General features: G+C 41.1%; 1 protein-coding gene across 1 annotated transcript in view; it reads right to left on the bottom strand.

The window, feature by feature from the left end:
- Nsmce2 (NSE2 (MMS21) homolog, SMC5-SMC6 complex SUMO ligase) overlaps nucleotides 1–16554 on the bottom strand; it is a 203183-nt gene that overhangs the window by 131226 nt on the left and 55403 nt on the right. Inside the window, 1 exon segment of the mRNA XM_038342057.1 lies at nucleotides 4364–4517. Coding sequence (XP_038197985.1) covers nucleotides 4364–4517 — 154 coding nt within the window.

Here is a 16554-nt window from a genome sequence, read left to right as displayed (position 1 = left end):
GACAATCCTGAGAAATAAACTGGGCAGACATAATTTTCTCTAATAGAAAGGTATTATAGATTAATTATGAAATTTCCCCCAAAGGCTCATGTGTTGAACACTAATGTTCCCATCTTTTTTGTGAGGTTCTGGAAACCTTAGGAGGCGGGAAATAGCTTAAAGAAGTGGGTCACCAGGGACAGGTCTGGGGTATATCTTGTCCCTGGCCCTTCCCAATCAGCCAAGCAGTGAACAAACTTCCCCACAGTCTACTGCTGTCATGATGTGCAAGCACACGAACACGGACTGAAATCTTGGAAACTGTGAACCATAATTTTCCTCCCTGAGGTTGTTTCTGCCAGGTGCTTTTACCACAACATGGAGGGAAACAACCACAACAGGGCATCAGGTATCCAAGGAATAAAAATGATGTGTTCAAAGGAGCCGGATCTGATACGTAGTTTATCTACAAGACATAATCACTCCAACATTACTATATGCAAATAAAACATGTTATCTTTGGAGTAATGCTATTCTTAGACAAGTACAGCAAATCCATTAGGTTTACATTCTAGAAATGGGAACGCTAGCACTTGCACTGGCTCCTCTTCCCTGCAGTAACCCATCAGCATCTTGTTTCCTACAGAGCCTAAGCCCAACCTCAGAAAGTTCCTGAATATATTGTTCCACAGAGCCCCTACTGATGACAGGCAATATGAACTGGCTAGAAAGAAATGTTCTGACTTTCCTCACATTAATACTTGTTTCTGACATTGTCTTTGCTTTTGATTTATTATGTTAATGGTCCTCACATTGTTTTATGTCTGTATATATTGTTTTTGTCCTCAAGTACTAAGTTCTCAACTTGTATTCTTCTGAGACTATCAATTACATGAATTAATGCAGAACAAGCAATCTACATTAAAGTGTTCTGAATACCCTAAGAAAAATGTGTGGTATTTGGGGGGTGAGCAGAGAATCAAGAGTTAAAAAACCAAGAAACTCTCCTTATTTCTGGATGTTGTTTAGATCAGGAATCAGTAACCTTCTTCTGTAAAGCCCCAAGATAGCACGTATTATAAGCTCTGTGGACCAGTGGTTTGTGATGCAACATGGAATCTGAAAAGACATTGTGAAAGCTGCACAGACGATACATAAACAAGAGAGCACGTCTGCCCTCCAATCAACCTACTTAGAAACACCGAAAGCAGATTTTCATGTTATTTTCACATCACTAAGTGTACCCCTGCTTTGAGTCCCCCAACAACTGAAAATTTCCTCCAACAATTACAGTTATAAAAAACTATTCCTAGTTTGTCAGCTGAATTTGTACCAGACAGCCCAGATCTGGTATTTTAAAAACGGGAATTTCTGGTGGTCTGAAAACGCAACTACTATTCAAATGCGTGAGACCTTACTTTCTTTCCACCAGAACAAGGTACATAGAGCAATGCAAAAGCAAAGGAGAGGGCCCAGCTGCTTTGTGGGCCAGAAGTTGAGCTTTGTAAAACTGAGAAGCAATGTCTTCTTGTCTCAGTAAATTTTCTTATGTTTGGGAAGTAGTTGCACTTCATATTAACTGTTGTTTATATTTAACATGTAATGGGCATAGCTCTTAAAATAGATAATTATATTTTAATCCTCAGTTCTGATTTCCAACAGGATAACTACTGAGGCGCACGCGCGAATTGAAGCCCTGGGACCCAGCAGTGTATCCTCAGTATGTCAAAGAGACATGGGATCACACACTTTGAGAACTAGCAGCTTAGCTCGGGCAGGGCGAACTGTGACTGCAGCAGAGTGTGCCTAGTCCTGCCCGTGACTCAACCACCTCCGTCCTCCACCTTAATGTAACCCTGTCCAAGAACTACCTGACATTTCTTTGATTAAATTATGATTTGATAAAGTAAATCCCCTGCAAATTATAGCTCAAATAATGAATATGGAGAACATATCATGGATGTTTTCATGAAAGAACAACCTTTTATATACATTATTTCAGTTGTTTTTATCTTTTAAGATAGTCTTGCCATATGGTTCTGGCAGGCCTGGAACTCATGACGTAGACCAGACTGGCCCCAAACTGCAGTGATCTGCTCACCTCTACCCATGAACGCTGGGATTACAGGCCTGCCCCACTATGCCTGGATCTCACTTCAGCTTTTACTTCATCAAAATAGGCAACTACAAGCAAGGGTCTGTCTCTCACTTCTATTTTCCAATCTTTAAAAACAAAAGATTATTATTTCAACTCCTTAAGTACAGAACACACCTCAGAGCAGATCCATTAGCCTATTTAATAAGTCACAGCATACCTCGGATCTGGACTTACAATCACTGTGAGAGCCTGGTCCTAATCAAGACTCTCACAGGAGAGTGGGGAAAAAAAAAAGAACCATCAGACTTCCTACAAATTTAACTCACAGTGCACCATCTATATATAAATATATATCTATTAGCACTTTATTTTATTTTATTTGGTTTTTTCGAGACAGGATTTCTCTGTAGCTTTGGAGCCTGTCCTGGAACTAGCTCTTGAAGGCCAGGCTGGCCTCAAACTCACAGAGATCCGCCTGCCTCTGTTTCCCGAGTGCTGGGATTAAAGGCATGTGCCACCACCGCCTGGCTCTACTAGCACTTTAAAAAGAATACCAATATTCTGTTTGCTATTCAAGATATAGACCTTTGAAAGTAACATTTTAGGGGAAATCAAAGGGAAAGTTCTGTTAATCCCAGTGTTGCAATGTATGAGGAACTCTTATATAAGGAAGCATTTTGTTCAATATAAATTTACTTTGTCATTAGATTTAACTATCCAAAATGATGTGTACGGCTGGACCTGGGGAACATACCTCTCTTCGTTCTCTCTCCTCTCTCTCGCTCCATAATAATCACAACTTCAATACTTACTTTGCTGCATTACATGCTCTTAATCAGGAATTCCCCCCAAGACCATATTATTCTAAAAGTCATTATAATTTCTTTTACAGAACAATAACTTTGTGAGTTAACAGAGAGGAAAGATTTTTTTTTTTATATTTACCCCTCAGTATACTGTTAAAGTAAGGGATTTTGACCCAATGCTATATCTGTCATAATCTGTAGAACCAAGTACCCTAAACTTAAAAGTATGTGTCTGAGAAATGTGAAAACTGAAAGGCCCATCCTGTCTCCTCTCTATTCGGGGAACAGTACAGAATTACTGTAGAAAGATTTTGGTAGTGACAATATTCAATGAAGAACCAAACAGAGGGAAAATGCTTACTGTTTAAATCTACAGAACAGCAACAGTCTCATCATGATTGCAAAACATTCTCAATTGTGAAACAAGTTATTTGTAAAATAGACAAAAGTAAAGCAGCTTCCTCAGTCATTTTTGAGATCTCAGCACCAATTTAAAGAAAACATTCCTATTTAGAAGAAGGCCCACTTTAAAACACGAATCGCTACACTGAGTGCATCTATGGCCACAGATGACTTTATGTTACATTTATCATTTCTGCTCTGTCAGTAAACAAATGGACTTCAAAGACGAGTAATGATAAAGAGGGAAAATTTTATGTGCTCTTTTATACCGTTCTTTAAGGAATAAATGAATCTCAATTCTAAAACAAAACAAAACAAAACAAAAAAAAAAAAAAAAAAAAAAAAAAAAAAAAAAAAAAAAAAAAAAAAGACCCTACACAACTAAATAGATGCCCAGAACAAAAATGACGTAATTCACTTGACACTGTTTTGAGAACCACATGGAAACCAGAAGAGAATGGAGCACTGGTTCTCCACTGTGTATCAGACATGTTATTTCTGGTACACTCTAAGATATTTTGTGTGTGTGTGTGTGTGTGTGTGTGTGTGTGTAATGAACTGTTTGCTGAATCTCATTTTCAAGTCAAAAATTATGCCCATTGAAAGCCCTAAACATAACAGTCATCTAAAGTAGAAGCCAATTTAAAATCACATGGAAGGAATTAACAGTACCCAGGGCACAGCGTCAGAGGGACACAGACTATATTTGAGAAGAATACTGAGGGACCTTCTCCAACGCTGCTCCACAGCAGCAGACAGGAACAAACACACTCTAGAGCTTGGCACAGCAGTTCATATTTTGAAAGAATTACCACCATCATCTGAATAAAATGGTTTCCCATTTTATTTGTTTTCTGAATTTCCCTCCCAAGCAGTGAGACACTTTGTGGAAACTGTAGGCTTTCAGAAATGGTCAGGCAACTGGAACTAAAATTAGACAAACACAAAACTGCAACAAGACAAGGCACTCAGGAGGAGGACGCAAGCAGAGGAGAGAACACTACCAAGCCCGTGGTTCGGAACTGCTCACGGGTCAGGTCCCTCATGTCAAGAAGCCAAGGCAAAGCGGCCAACTTACATTGCTTCTTCAGCTCCCTCAGCTGCTGCTTATACTGCACAAACTTTTCATTGTCTTTAAAGTCAGCATCACAATTCTTATCCTGCAAAGCCAAAAATTTCTTCTCCACTAGTAATTTTAAATCTGGCACTTTTTCTGGACGTTCTTCTTTTACCTAAGGAAGACAAGAAATTCATCTAAGTTAGAGAACAGAGGTGTCAACAAGGGTTACTGGATACTGTTAACCTCATTTAGTTCAAAAGACAGTAGGGGAGAAAAAGATTCTCCCCAGAGGTAACAAGACTACTCAGAAAAGGTGCTGGAACTCACCCTGTACCTGCTGGTTCTGCCTTCCCTGACGCCCCCACACTGCCTGTCTCCGTGTCCATCAACTCGCTGAAAACTGCAGATTAGGCCAGGCAACGGCCCAGACCTGGGCATCGCTGCCCTTCCTTCACTAACGTCTGCTTGGCCTGTCCCTTCGTGAACAGCGGTTACTCCACCGTTAGTCTCAGTGTGCTCTTCTAGCCCTTGACCAGCTGGTGACAGCGATGCCCCACAATAACAACAGAAACTAAGGCTTCGATCTTGGCCTTCATAGCTCCCCGGCCTAACAAGGAGTGAGTGTCCACTTATTCTGTTCAAAGTCAAACTCTCAATGTATGTTCTTCTCCCTAAATATTATAAAAGTTTCAGCCATGCAGAAATATCAAACGAATTGTGAACATTACATTCTTACTCACGGCCCCAATCACACTTGGCTGTGTTTGCACTACCACATCTGTACCATCTGTCTTGTCCCTGAGTTTGTCTTAGCTAACTTAGATCTTCATCTCCTTTAGAACAATGTTCAGGAGCAGCAGCAGCGGCAACACTCTATTAGAGCCCCTGGTCCATCTTTCTAGTCACTTTCTTTCTGAGTGTGGCCCATACCTCTGTGGTTTTCACTTTGTTTTTATGGAATGGCGGACAGTGCTTTGGTTCTAAACAAGCTACCCCACATCAGCAGTAGAGTCGGAGACCTGTGAGGTTGGGTCCACTCTTCCAGGATTCAGCTCAGGAGGAAAGCAATCTCCTTCTCTATGAAGTAACTGAAATTTTGCTTGATGTCTTAAATGTTTTCACTGCTCACACCGCACTACCACTCATCTCTCAGCCATTTCTGACTGCAAAAGCCTTTTAAGGCCAAGCATTCCCATCTAAATAGCAAGTTTTCTAGTGCGGAGAAAACAATAAGCAACTTCGTCTTTACTACCTAGGCCACTGGGGACAATTATAGGACGAAAGACAGGGAGGATGGCTGGCAGTGCAACTACCTGGATCTTGAAGAGTAAACGTGTAAACTTTCTGTTGGTAAATTCAAGGAGCTGTTGCCAGGAGCAAGCTAGCTCTTCATCTTCTCACAACCCACCAGAGATGACCTAACCTTCCATATTACAGACGAGGAAATGAAAATCAGATATAACAGGTCTTGTACACAGCACTGGGGCTCCCACCATTAGCTCTGGTTTTGCTTTGGTGTGAGGGTGGAACCTGCCGAATGCTAAGCATACACTCTACCACTCGTCATAGCCCAGCCTCTGCTAGAAAATCTTAAATGCAAGTGGGACTTGGCTCTTGGCCTATCAGTGATCTCCACAGAATATGATTTTGGAAAAGGAGAAAGATCTTGACATCTAGTTACTTTCCATTTTCTTCTTTAGGTTTTTATTTATTATTTTAAATTACGTGTATGTACATGTGTCTCTGTGTGGGTATGGGCATGTGAGTGCAGGTGCCTACACAGAGGCTAGCGGTTTCGGATAGCCCTCCCTACCCCATGCCCTAGGACTGGAGCCACCTAACATGGGTGCTGGGAATCAAACTCAGGAAATCTGGATGAGCAGCCACCTCTCCGCCCTTACTTTCTATTTGTGTCCACCTGGTAGAGAAGAGCTGATTTCTTCTTCTTCGCTCTCGGGTTCTAGTTGCTTCCTTACCAAACCTCCGCTCCTCCTGCTCTGCTCACTGCTGTGCTGACAGCCACTAAAAAGCTCTCTTGTTGTCTTTTTCTCCTACTAAAACAGAAACTCTTTGAAAGATGTCTGGCTTATCACTATATTGCCAGTATCTGGCAGACAGATAGGAGTTAGTACCCGAAATATTTCAAATTCATATTAATAGGACCAAACGGACTTAATCTAATAACAGCCAAAATTATCAACTTATTATTAATATTACTGGAATATATAATTTCTGGGTTGGAAGACAGCTTACAGACCATCTAAACTTGATCTTTTTAATCAGTTTTAAAATGTTAAGAAATATTGTTAGGCATCATTACATTGGCCTTTTTTGTTCCCTGTGTTTGACTCTATCCTAGGTCTCTGGGCCATCCAGTCTCTGGGTCCTGGCACTCCAGGCAGTGAGTGTGGGGGTGGGCTCATTCTCATGGCATGGGACTGAGGCTGGACCAATCATTGGTTGGCCACTCCCACAATCTCTGGACCCACCTAGGCCTTCTACATATATGTGACAGTTGAGTAACTTGGTCTACTTGTGGAACTTCTAACAGTGGGAGCAGGGGCTGTCCCTAATGTTTTGGCTGGCTTTTGGAAATTTATTCCTCATACTGGGCTGCCTTGCCTAGTCTTAATACAATGGGAAGAGCTTAGTCCTACCTCAACTTGATATGCCATGCCTTGTTAACTGTGGGAGACCTGTCCCTTTCTGAGCAAAAATAGAGGAGTGGATTGGAGGGAGGTAAGGGTAGGGAATGGGAGGAGAGGAAGAAGGGGAAACTGCTATTGGGATATAAAATAAATAAATTTAATTTTAAAAAGCTAAGAATTTTAAAAGTTTAAAAAGTTAATTGTAAAATTTAAGTTTAAAAAGTTGTTTAAATTTTAAAATATAGAAATATGTTAAAGGACTTATCTTCTACCCTCTAATTAAAGAAAATTGTTGATTTTATTTCAAATTAGTGTGATGTATTTCTAAGTTCTCAAACAGACCAGTGCACATGAAGCAAAAGATTACCCACTGTGACCATCTTTAGTCACAGAGAAGAAAATTATTTTCTTCACTTAATTACTATGGCTTTTGTTTTTGTTTCTTTTTCCCCAAGACAGGATTTTTCTGTGTAGCCCTGGCTGACCTGGAACTCACTCTGTAGACCAGGCTGTCTTCAAACTCAGAGATCCACCTGCCTCTGCCTCTCAAGTGATTCCAAGTGCTGGGATTAAAGGTGTGCTCCACCACTCCCTGGCTTAATTGCTAAGATTCTGATTAGCTAGGCAGAAATGAAAATTTAAGCAGAATGTCAAAAATGTCCCCAGTCATACTTATGCATCAGAGTGAAAGAAGTGTCTTATACTGTGTCACTTGACCATGCTTGAGTCACCACCAACTGCTGCAGCAACAACCACAATGTGCTTCAATGACAAGTTTCATAAAAATTTCTAAATAGCTCCTGAAAAGCTCAAGAACCAAAAAAACTCAATCAGAAAAGAGATGGCAAATTTAACAGTTTAATAATACATATTAAAGAAAACAGGAGCTGTGAGCCAATGGTGACTAGCTAGCCTCCTTTACTATACATGACAAAATAAGATGAGACAAATTCCAGACTACGGCATCAAGAGTTCAGGGTAATCTCAGATCCAAATTGCTCTTTCTATAGAGAAGGATTCAGGCTCTTTCTAGGTTTACTAAAGAAAATGGACTCAAGTTCACCTAAGACAATGGTAGCACGTCAGAAAAGTGATCAGAAACGCAGATGAGGCTCCTTAAGGTGTCTGACCAATCTGAAATCAGGTCACGAGCTGGGATGATGAGCAAATATCTAATATGAGCAGATGATATAAGGAAAACTTGTTCAGCCTTGACATGACTGTTTGCACCTAGTCTTACTGCATCTTGTAATGCCACGTTTGGTTGATATCCCTGGGAGGGCTGCTCTTTTCTGAAGGGAAATGGAGGAGCAGTGGATCTAGAGGAGAGGGGAGGTGGGGGTTGCTGGGAAGAGAGAAGAAAGGGGAAACTGCATTTGGGATGTACTCTATGATAGAAGAATAAATCAAAAGAAAAAAGTGTACATCATCAGCGAAGTCCTTAAAGCACTCAGCAAATGCAATCCCTGCAATCCCCATAACTCAGTTACAAAAGCCACTGCAGCACTACACAGAGGACAGGGTGGAGAGTGATGATGGAGCCAGGAATCATCATTTGAAGTCAACAAAATTTGAAATATGAAACAAGAATAGAAAGCAAAACTTTCAAACCTGATAATATTCATTTTATTGGTATTAATGAAATGTGTCAAATATTCAAAGCACACACACTTATCCATTCATCCATTTATTCTAAAATATTACACATAATATATAAATTACAATAAAATATATAACAAAAGGCAGGTAGAACAATCTATTCATTTATATTTCCTTTCTTTTTCTTTTTTCATTTGGGATACCAAGTGAACCCAGCATCTCACACATGTTAGACAAACACACAATACAGCTACATCCTAAACTTTCCTCCTCCTTTTTATTTTAAAGCAGATCCTCACTAAATGAACCTTAAACTTGGAGTCCTCTTGCTTCAGCTTCCCCAGTAGCAGAGGTTATGTGCCTACATTATACCATCTTCCCTGCTTTCTGAAACAAGGTCTTGATAAACAGTTATGGCTGCCTTGGCAAAGATTACATCCTTTTCTTATCTCCCACTGGCCTTCTTGCAATCCATCCATCCCCAGCATTGGTTGAGCACCTGTGGGCCTGCTGGGAAATGACTCTTGTCAGCAGGTGAGACAGTCAGTAGCTGCTCTGAAGTGTGTAAGAGTCAGGGACCTTCAGAGTGATTTCTAACTTGAGCTTTCTTGTTTCCCTTTGGGGGAAAAAAACCCTTGTCTTAAAAAAAAATTGTTCCTTTCTTCTGTGACATTCCTTGCTCCTGATTCTTTCCTAGTTTCTCTTTCTTCCTTTTTCACAACAGCCAGAACTAAGAGTATTCGGATATTTTAGTGGCAAGGAAGAGCAAAGCAGCAGGAACCAAGTCATGGGAAGAAGAGGCAGGTGTGTCATCTGCACAGAGAATGAAATGGGGTGGTGAGATGAGCACAGACGTCAGGACAGCCCCGGTTCCACTTCAGGCTGTGCTGATGGACGATCCTCTGGAAACCTTCGGATTCTTGTCATCTCTTTACTAGAAACCAGGAGTGTGTGTATATATAGTATATATAGTAATGTCAAGACAACAAAACCCTTCTGATGTTTAAACTTTGGCATATGGTAGATGATCAGAAGTTGATCCCTTTCCTTCCAACATCAGCACAGATACGTTAACATGTTCAAAGACGGAGAGGATGCAATGGGGAAACATAAACAAAAAACACCAAAAGCAAGAAGTAATGGATGTCACTTGGAAAAGAAAATTAAGAACTATGAAGATGTGATCTAGGAGCTCAGCGATCTTCTTTGGTTTTTTTGAGACAGGGTTTTTTTGTGTAGCTCCAGCGGTCCTAGAACTTGCTCTGTGGATCCAGGTTGGTCTCGAACTCTGAGATCCTCCTGCCTCTGCCTCCTGAGTGCAAGGATTAAAGATGTGAGCCACCACCACCCGACTGCACACAGCAGTTTTTAACAAGTATGGAGTGTTCAGAGCTAGGTTAGCAAAAATATACGAAAGAGTCTCAGGTAACAGCCAGAATGGTGTAGAGTCAGAGAGAACTGCTATCCTGATCCATATGGATGCTACACAGAATCCTGCAGGCTCTGGAATTCAAATTTGGAAATCCAGATTTATAAGGAACACTTTCTGTTTTTTAGAACAACATAGGGGTCAAATGATAGATCAGCCTGAAGACTACAAGCTTGATTCCCCCATATTTACGACAGTAGTTTTGAAATTGGGCATGGTGGTGTAGTCCTGTAATCCCAACATGAAGGAGTGGAAGCAGGAAGAGCAAGGAGTCCAAGGGCATCCTGGGCCACATAGTATAAGGCCAATGTAGGCTACCTAAGAGCCTAACAAACAAACAAATAAGTACTTCTGTACCTACAGTATATGAGCTTGGGTTAAATTAAGGCCTGTCTCATGCTAGGTAAGGGCTGCACCACCGAGCTTCATTTCCAGCTCCTGAAACTTCCTTTTATGTGGGGTGGTGGGCAGCAGAAGGTGTGTGAAAGAGAGGACAATAATAGAATCCACCTAGACTTACTAATCTAAGGTGTTAGGAATAAAAATTTGGGCTCTAGACTTAGAAACGAGATTCCACTACTCACTGAATGACCTTAGAAAAGCCACTGTATGCATCCAACTCATAAGGGTAGGAAATTTGCTGAGAATAAATGATACAAAGCAATAAAGCCCTCTGCCACCCGGCAGAGTATTCTATAATGAGGGGTTGTTATTATCACCATGATTACTATTGTGCTTAGAATTATAGAGACAGATCTGCAGAGTGGCTGGATCCACAGGTCTGCACTCAGTTAAGGCTGGAGACACCCACGTGGAGGCCTCCATGAACAGATTGTAATGGAAACCATGGAAATGAATGAGATCACCAAGGAGATTGAATAAATGGAAACACAAGAAGGACCAAGATAGAACTTTGGAGAATATCACATTTAACAGACAGCTAGAAGAGTTAAAAAAGAAATCCTGTAAGAGTTAACAAGTCAACCAAAGAAAGTGCCCTAAAATTTGGAAAGGAATTTTAAGAAGTGTCAAATGTCTCAGAGAGGCTGAGCTAAATAAAGATTAAGAAGAGCCCATGCAGCTCAGTTTGAGTCATCTGGGACTCTGGCAAGAGAAGAGCAAGGCACAAAAGCTCATGCCAAACACCCAGGCCTGGTTCAATAAATCATTTCAAAAAGATGAAGCAGTAATGCAAAAACCACACAAATCTCCAAACACCCCTCAATGAACTGCTCAGTTTTGGCTTAAAAATCAATTGTGAATATTTAACTGCATTTAAAAAATTATCTATTGATATGTATGTGGGCATGTGTATACTACATTGCACATAGCAGGAGGTCAGAGGACAACTTTTGGTCATTGTTTCTTTCCTTCCACCATGTGGGTCTGGGGAATTGATTGGTCTCAGGTTGTCAGGCTTGGTAGCAAGGACCCTTACCTGCTGAGATCTCTCTCTGGTCCCTTAGTGACATTTTAACTAAAACCCAATTCTGGCTGCTCGCGACTGCAGCCATTTCCTCCAGGGACAGGTAATCAATGAGCTGACTTAATTATTCTGGTGGCTACTCCTTCCTCTAAACAGAAGCTAGTATTTGTTTGTTTGTGTAGGGGGGGGGTACTGGTAGAAACAAAAGGTGGAACTCAATTGTAACCATACTGAAACTGAGTACTACTTTCACTATGTTCAAATAGAAATAGTAATAAAGTTATAATATGATAATATACCTCATTTCTTCTGAATAATACTGCATGCATGTGTAATTACTCAAAAGTGTGTCATTTTATTGCCACGGGGCAAAGTCAAGATCTCCTCCTCCTGCAATTACCATTATTGCCTTACAGGCATCATTTCCCTGGGAGGGGAGATCACAGGAGTGTGAGATATTAATGGTCTGAGTCATTCACACACTTCATGAATCATGTGAGAATCTAGTATAAAATTAGTCATTCTTGTAACTGAACTGAGAATCTCAGATGGATTGATTGACTGACTTTCAAATGACCAGTTATATGTCTGGCTTCCAAATACAAAATACCTAATGCTTTCCAGTCTGCCTTTAGAAGTTTACCACGGCACACATTAGTGGGACAAAATCTGCTTTTAGTCTGCCTAGTAAGAACATTCAGTATTATAATTTCTTGTTAGCTGGATCTAAAGCTATGGGATCTGATTTATGCTAGAAATATACAGAGAATTGTCTCAACTGTTCTGAGAATACTCATTCAACAAGTATTTACCGAGTCCCAGTTGAGTGTTAGGCATTATGCTGAGCACTAAAGCATTTGTGGATGCTGGCCCACACTTGTGACACGTCACCAGTCCAACTGTTCATACACAGGGCACATTAATATTAGGCTAACACTGTCTCCACCTATACATAGCAAAAGGGCTTGGTGAAAATTTTATTAAAAAGTATATGTCAAAGACATGCTATACTATGCTTTCAATGTGGATACTCTCATTGTATGTACATATGAAAACATGCTACACTTTCTCTATTTTATTATACTCTTCCATGCCTAAAAAATATCCATATATTTTTAATGATGACCAGCATGGGACTGTTCCCTTCATCTTATGCCAGTTTCTTTGCTATCGTACAGTGTACACTAACCTCTACTGGAGCAAATATTTGTAGTTTGGTATGTTTCCTAGCATCGTATTTAGCAAGAGTCTGACTTCAAACTAAACACTTGAGAGAAAATACTTCCTTGTGGTTTATTATGACACATGCAGTGGACTTTACGGTTTGCCAAGGTGTTGTAACACCACCACTGAGCAGTCCCAATCAGACACAGAACACCTTTCTTCCTTCAAGCTGCTTAGATAAGAATTGAAAAAGAGCAAGGTCAAACCTTTATGTATGCTATTGACCTGGTTCTGATGGCCAGTCCGGTTAGAGTAAAACCAAAAGACAGCAGCCTTAAGGCAGCCTGCCATCTTCGCTGTCACTAAGTACTTCTGCTGCTGAAAACCATGCAGCATGCTGCTCATGACACTACGTCCACCCTGAGGTTGGGACCAACAGGAAGAACTGGTGCACTCAGAAGACAGCTTGAGGCTTCTTGTTTCCCTGAGAGAACAAAGAAAGATGCTAATCTGACCTATAAGGGTTTGCTTGTTTGTTGTGGAGGAATATTCTTTTGACAACATTTAAAGAAATATGCACGATTCATTTATTCATATATTTATCTACCTAGTAATTTACTGATTTTCTGAATATCTATTACACATGACCCTATGCTAGCCATCAGAAGATATATGGATTATCAAATTAGTTGGTCCCTTTTACTATCTTGGGGTTTAGGATCTGGTGGGGGAAAGAAGTATTCTTTTTTAAAAAAAAAAAAGTACTTATTATGTATACAATATTCTGTCTGTGTGTATGCCTTCAGGCCAGAAGAGGGCACCAGACCTCATTACAGATGGTTGTGAGCCACCATGTGGTTGCTGGGAATTGAACTCAGGACCTTTGGAAGAGCAGGCAATGCTCTTAACCTCTGAGCCATCTCTCCAGCCCCAAGAAGTATTCTTTAACTAGCTAAAGAGATTATGACACACTATGACAAGCACTCCTTGAATGAAAGCTCATCAGATGCTAGGGAAGCATCTAGTGAAATAACTACCGAGAGCACCATTTCAGACAGCCTTAAGTGCTCAGCCTAAAACAGTCCATACCAAAGGCAGGGTGGGATGAGGATTGTGGATGTTGCTAACAAACAGCGCATCTTTAACTCCAAGTGGCTCAAAGCCCCAAGTTCAAAAACAGATACAAGGAGTGGACAGCTATTTACAAAGGTCAAAGTGGGGCAGCGACAGAAAGGATCGACTCATTCAGGTCTCCCTTTCACACCATCAATACTGTGAAAGCGTGAAGGACTCCAGGCCACTATCCAAACCACTCCTGGTCACATGCGCGTTCTCACATGAAAAGACACTCTGACCTGGAACTGTCTTTGCCATCCACCATGCTTCTATCATCCACAGATTGAGCCAATGCCTTATTAGTTGCCATGGTATCTCACTGGAGAGCCTACAGTGAAGCAGTACATTGATGCGGTTGATACTAACTAATAGGATTTAAGGTTCTTACCATGCAGCTTATCATCCAGAAAGAGATGTTAAAGTCATTATCTGAAGACTCAGTTCTAGCACCTCATGAGGTTAGCTAAGGTGGCACTCCCCTGATACTGAAAACTAGAGACTGTCAGACATTATTTCTCCTAGAGCCGGAGTGGACAGATTGGAGGCAATAAAACTGGGTCTCTTCCCTCGGTCACATCTGATGAGCAGCTTACACCCCCACCCCACCCCATCTTATAGCAGCTCTGGTTCTACTGGTTAGACAGTTTCTGAACCCAAGCGAAGAATGATTGTCCAAGGACTCAGCAATGTCTCTACTGATATGGAAGTTCCAACAGAAGCCTAGCAGTTCTTGGGGCCTCCTGTCACAATCAGAAAAGGGAAGGCTAAACACTGAATGGTGACTGTCAAGGGTCATCAGGATTGCTACTATAGAGTAAGGAAAGACAAGGGTTACTATGGAATCTCTCTCTCTCTCTCTCTCTCTCTCTCTCTCTCTCTCTCTCTCTCTCTCTCTCTCTCCCTCCCTCCCTCCCTCCCTCCCTCCCGCCTTAACTAGTGGTAAAAGAACATGGATGGCAGAAATCACTACATACAGGTAGAGTGACCAAGATGTTAGGCCTTATGTTTGGAAACCTAAGTATCATCAGCTGAGAAATGGCCAAGGGCCAAAAGAACATGGAATGAGCAGTAGAGAGATTAGTACTAACTGTGGGTCAGGACCAAGGGCAAAGCTAAGGTACGGTGTGGTGGTAGGGGGTAGAGAGTTTCTATTTTCCTAATAGGCTAGCCTCAAACTTGTAACGGTTTTGCCTCAGCATCTGGAACACTGGGAATATAGGCATATGCCAACACACCCAGCTCTATTCATATTCCCCCTTTTTGATATGCACATATATATGTTTTTAATTAATCTCTTTACGTTTCCTCACGCTCCCTTTTTCTTAACAGCTTATAAAACAAGTTGGCAGTTCAGTAGTTGCTGAGTACTGGTAGGGAATATGAAGAAAGCAAGCTCAGCCCAGGCATCCAGTTAGAGACTGGAAACAGTAGCTGACATTTTATTCTCCTCTCTCCCCTTATCGGGGAGAGAACACAGCAGATGTGAAAGGCTGCATGCATGTGTTAAGAGGCAGCAAGCTGTTGCTAATGCTGCTGCTGCTTTTGCAAATTTAAGCCTCAAAGGAAAGTGTAGACATCCAGAAGGTGAGTGGCCAAACTTACCTGTCTAATTCTGGAACACATTTAGGTTTGGGAAAGTTCTTACCTTGGTAGTGAAACTTCACTTGAGAACAACCACTAATTCTTTATAGCAAGAATACAGATGGCACCATGGCCTTTGCCTGTGACACTCCGATTCTTGAGACACAAAAACTTATAGACACAAGTACTTATAGAAGGTGCTAGCATAGTCTATGGAACGAACTAGATTCCCTTGAGCTTTAGCCTTCAAATCCCTTAGGTCTCACACAAGCTGAACACTCTTGGGCAAATAAGTCTCTCAGAAAATCAATTTCCTCACATAGAACCCTCCTTAATTCAAAAGCTGTCCCATCAAATGACAGTGTGCAAACAAAAGGCAGAAGTTTCCAACTCCAGTAGTCTGGCCACTATGCTCGTGAAGTCAGTTAAATTTTGAGACTTTCAGTATACTGCCACAGTTTCAGGTGCTCAGCAGACGCACAGTTAGCAACGACCATTCTGCACAGTACAAAATGGGTTCAATAGTGCACAAAGTTCTTTTGGAAAACAGTGGCTAAGAGAATACTTCTTGGACACTCAAATGGTACCTGCTCTATTATTATTATTATACTCTTAGGATCACATTGCTATCAATATTATAATAGATAGTTTAAGATGGAGCCAACTTAAACTATAGTAGAGAAGGTAGGCAGACAAGGAAAAGCAGTTACAATTTGAAAGGACAAAGATCTCTAATAGCAAGTGCACATTCCTTAAGCTAACCATTTTTTTTTAATCTGCACTATATTGAGACATGTAGGTGCTTCATACACAGTGATTGTCCCATTTAGGGACAGGACACAAAATAAAGACTAAATGACTAACTGCAAGCATTCAAAGAGCTCAGAGTCAGTGGAGTCCTTATTTTGGTAGGTATGCTAAATTACGAACATTAGCATTTAACTTCTACTGTGGATTTTATTAACTATGTCCTGAGAGCCTAGTAGGGGCCACACCTGCTCAATATGCAGAGGATACAACAGAGAGACCAAGTCCCTGCCCTGGTGGAGTTTGCATTAGCTGAGTGGAAGAATAATACGCTAAAAGGTGCGAACAGGCAAGCTCTTCTGTAATGGAGGGTGAGGGTAGTGAGCCTGGGGTTCGAGTGGCTAGAGACACAGAGAAGAAATGAGGCCAGTCAGGGGCACAGAAGGGGAACAGTAGACTCTACAGGTGTCTAAGCAAAAGGCGGCAACGGTATGGTTTA

Source organism: Arvicola amphibius, chromosome 9 (genome assembly GCF_903992535.2).
Source record: "Arvicola amphibius chromosome 9, mArvAmp1.2, whole genome shotgun sequence".
Taxonomy (NCBI): domain Eukaryota; kingdom Metazoa; phylum Chordata; class Mammalia; order Rodentia; family Cricetidae; genus Arvicola; species Arvicola amphibius.
This window is presented reverse-complemented; position numbering and strand designations above follow the sequence as displayed.